Genomic DNA, 2,590 nt, shown 5'->3' on the forward strand with positions numbered 1-2,590 from the left:
CACCGGCACGGGATGGGCTTTACGGTGGGGAGCTGGCACCTGGGCGGGAGGCGGTGGCACGCGGGGGTTGCAGAGCCTCCACGCTAAGTTTGGGAACACGGGTGGGTCCCTTTTCCATCAGTTTCGTAAGCCTGCTCCGGCTCCTCGAGCCCTGGGGGTGGGCTCCCCGGGGTCGCGGCATTCTCCCTGTCCCCTGAGGAGCCGTGGGCCAGGCAAGGCGAGCGCTGGCCGAGTCCCTCGCAAGGGACCTGGCCGTAGCTTGTGCTTTTCGGAGGTGACGCAGCCCTGACAGCTCCTCGCCTGCCCCTTTTCCTCCCTTCTCCGGTACCAGAGTGCGGTGGGAAGAACTTTCACCTGGTGCACAGCTCGGCCGACGTGGCCAGCGTGGTGAACGGGACCCTGCGCTCGGCCTTCGAGTACGGCGGCCAGAAATGCTCGGCTTGCTCCCGCCTCTACGCCCCGGACTCGCTGTGGCCCCAGATCAAAGCGAAACTGCTGGAGGAGCACGGGAAGATCAAAGTGGGAGACGTGAGCGGAGCTGCCGGGCTGCTGAAGGGCTTTGCGGCTCAGCGGGTGGTTGATGGGATTAGAGACTGCGGTAACTGGCTACTAATTCCTATTGAACCGAGCTTTTTATCCACTGGTTCTCCCCACCACCGTCCCTCCGTCGCCCCCCCTTCATTTTTTTTAGTGATTAGAAATTAACTTGTAGCCAGTGTCTGCAGGAAGGATCGTATAAGTCAGTCGCTGAATACTGCAGACTAATTGAAAAGGGGTAGCTTGCGCCCTTGAACAGAGGTGTGCTTGGAGCAGGGGGAAACGTTATTTGGGGAATTTCAGCTCCTCCTCATTTCAGAGTTTGCTTTTTGGCACAGTATGTACTTACATTGCCCTCCTTTCTGGCTTCGTGCAGCCCGCCCAGGACTTCGGGACGTTTTTCTCTGCAGTGATTGATGACAAGGTGAGCTCCCCTCTCCTGTTTCTGCTAGTGCAAGAAGGTAACACGGACGGCTTTTCATTAAGTGTCAGGTTGAATGGTTTTTATTGCTTACAGCAAGGTATGAACATCAGTGATTAGCTGGAGCTCATTATCAGCCCTCTTTTGCTCCCCGCTGAGTACTGCGTGCCTTAGTCACTGCCCCTCTTGAAAAGTGGGTTATTTTGCTGAGAACCATCATCTCAGGTGTAAGGTGCAGAGCGCCTGGGACTGTTTTTCCAGCTCCCATCCCTCCGTCTGAGCTGGAAGAGCGCTAGGAGCAGCGTAGCCCTGAAAGGGATGGCCCAGAACTCCTGTTAGCCCCCCGAACCCACGTTCTTTTTTTGTTATTTCCTTTTCTCAGTCTTTTGCACGAATAAAGAAGTGGATCGAGCACGCCAAGAAGTCATCCAACCTCACCATCCTGGCCGGAGGCGGCTGCGACGACAGCGTTGGATACTTTGTCGAGCCGTGCATCGTGGAGAGCAAAGACCCCCAGGATCCCATCATGAAAGAGGTGAGAGCAGCTTGCGGGGAGGTGGCAGGAAAGGTGCAAAAGGGGCAGGAGGCCCCCATCCTGAGGGATCTGCTGTGCGCGCGGAGATGAGCTGGGCAGTAAGTTGGCGCAGGGGTGTTCCTCTTCGTCATTTGTTTTAGCTAATTGGGTGCTGAAGCGCCCACCGCTTACTTTTTGGAGGCTGTCCTCGCCGAGTGCTGTATTTTTTTTTTCTTGCTGTACAGGAAATTTTTGGCCCGGTCCTCACGGTGTACGTCTACCCAGAGAAGCGGTACAAGGAGGTGCTGGAGCTCATCGACACCACAACGCCCTACGGACTCACGGGGGCAGTCTTCGCCCAGGAGAAGTGAGTGCCAAAATCCCCGCTGCCTTGCAGCCTCCACAGCCGGCAAAGACACTTTTCCCCTTCTGGGGTGAGCCCTCGAGCTCTGCACCTGCCTGCGAGGAGGAGAGAAAGCATTTCCCACGAGGCTTATGCTGCTTTGAGCCCTCCTCCCGCTGAGGGGGGAAGGGGATGCCTCTAAAGTGTTTTTTCAGCCCCAAAATGTTTTTTTGGTGAGGAACTATCCAAAAGGTGAATTTGGAGTGTACGGGAGGATACACCCCAGCCCCATAACTGCAACGAGGGACCCATCCTTTAGCGATAATTACCTTAAGTTATAATTGCTTTCATTTTATGACAATAGAACCTAAAAAGAGAAACAAACTAAAAGAAAACAAAATCGGGATAATTTAATTGAGTTCTAAGTATGTGCAACCTGTTCCAGGGTGTGTGTAAACAAAGTGCAGTCCTGGAAATGTGTGCGAAGAAATGCAGACATGCTTTTTGCACAGTTTTAATTGCTATGGAAGAGTAGAGGCCTACGTGTAAGTTTTGGCCGTTGCGTCGCGATCACAGCCATTGCCATCCCTCCTTAGGAGAATCGTCGAGGAAGCCAGGAACCTTCTGCGCAACGCGGCCGGCAATTTCTACATCAACGACAAGTCGACGGGCGCCGTTGTGGCTCAGCAGCCCTTCGGAGGCTCCCGCATCTCAGGTGAGGTGAAAAACTCCTGTCTGGAGACGGCACTTACCTGCACGGCCGCGCGCCGAGCCG

General features: G+C 54.9%; 1 protein-coding gene across 1 annotated transcript in view; it reads left to right on the forward strand.

Moving 5' to 3' along the window:
- Nucleotides 1-2,590, forward strand: part of ALDH4A1 (aldehyde dehydrogenase 4 family, member A1) — a gene marked incomplete at its 5' end in the record, with an annotated part of 9,144 nt that overhangs the window by 6,302 nt on the left and 252 nt on the right. The window contains 5 exons of the mRNA XM_010294145.1: nucleotides 332-528; nucleotides 914-961; nucleotides 1,341-1,493; nucleotides 1,718-1,839; nucleotides 2,412-2,530. Coding sequence (XP_010292447.1) covers nucleotides 332-528; nucleotides 914-961; nucleotides 1,341-1,493; nucleotides 1,718-1,839; nucleotides 2,412-2,530 — 639 coding nt within the window. The remainder of the gene's footprint in view (nucleotides 1-331; nucleotides 529-913; nucleotides 962-1,340; nucleotides 1,494-1,717; nucleotides 1,840-2,411; nucleotides 2,531-2,590) is intronic.

This window comes from Phaethon lepturus, unplaced genomic scaffold (genome assembly GCF_000687285.1).
Source record: "Phaethon lepturus isolate BGI_N335 unplaced genomic scaffold, ASM68728v1 scaffold34849, whole genome shotgun sequence".
NCBI classification, from domain to species: Eukaryota; Metazoa; Chordata; class Aves; order Phaethontiformes; family Phaethontidae; genus Phaethon; species Phaethon lepturus.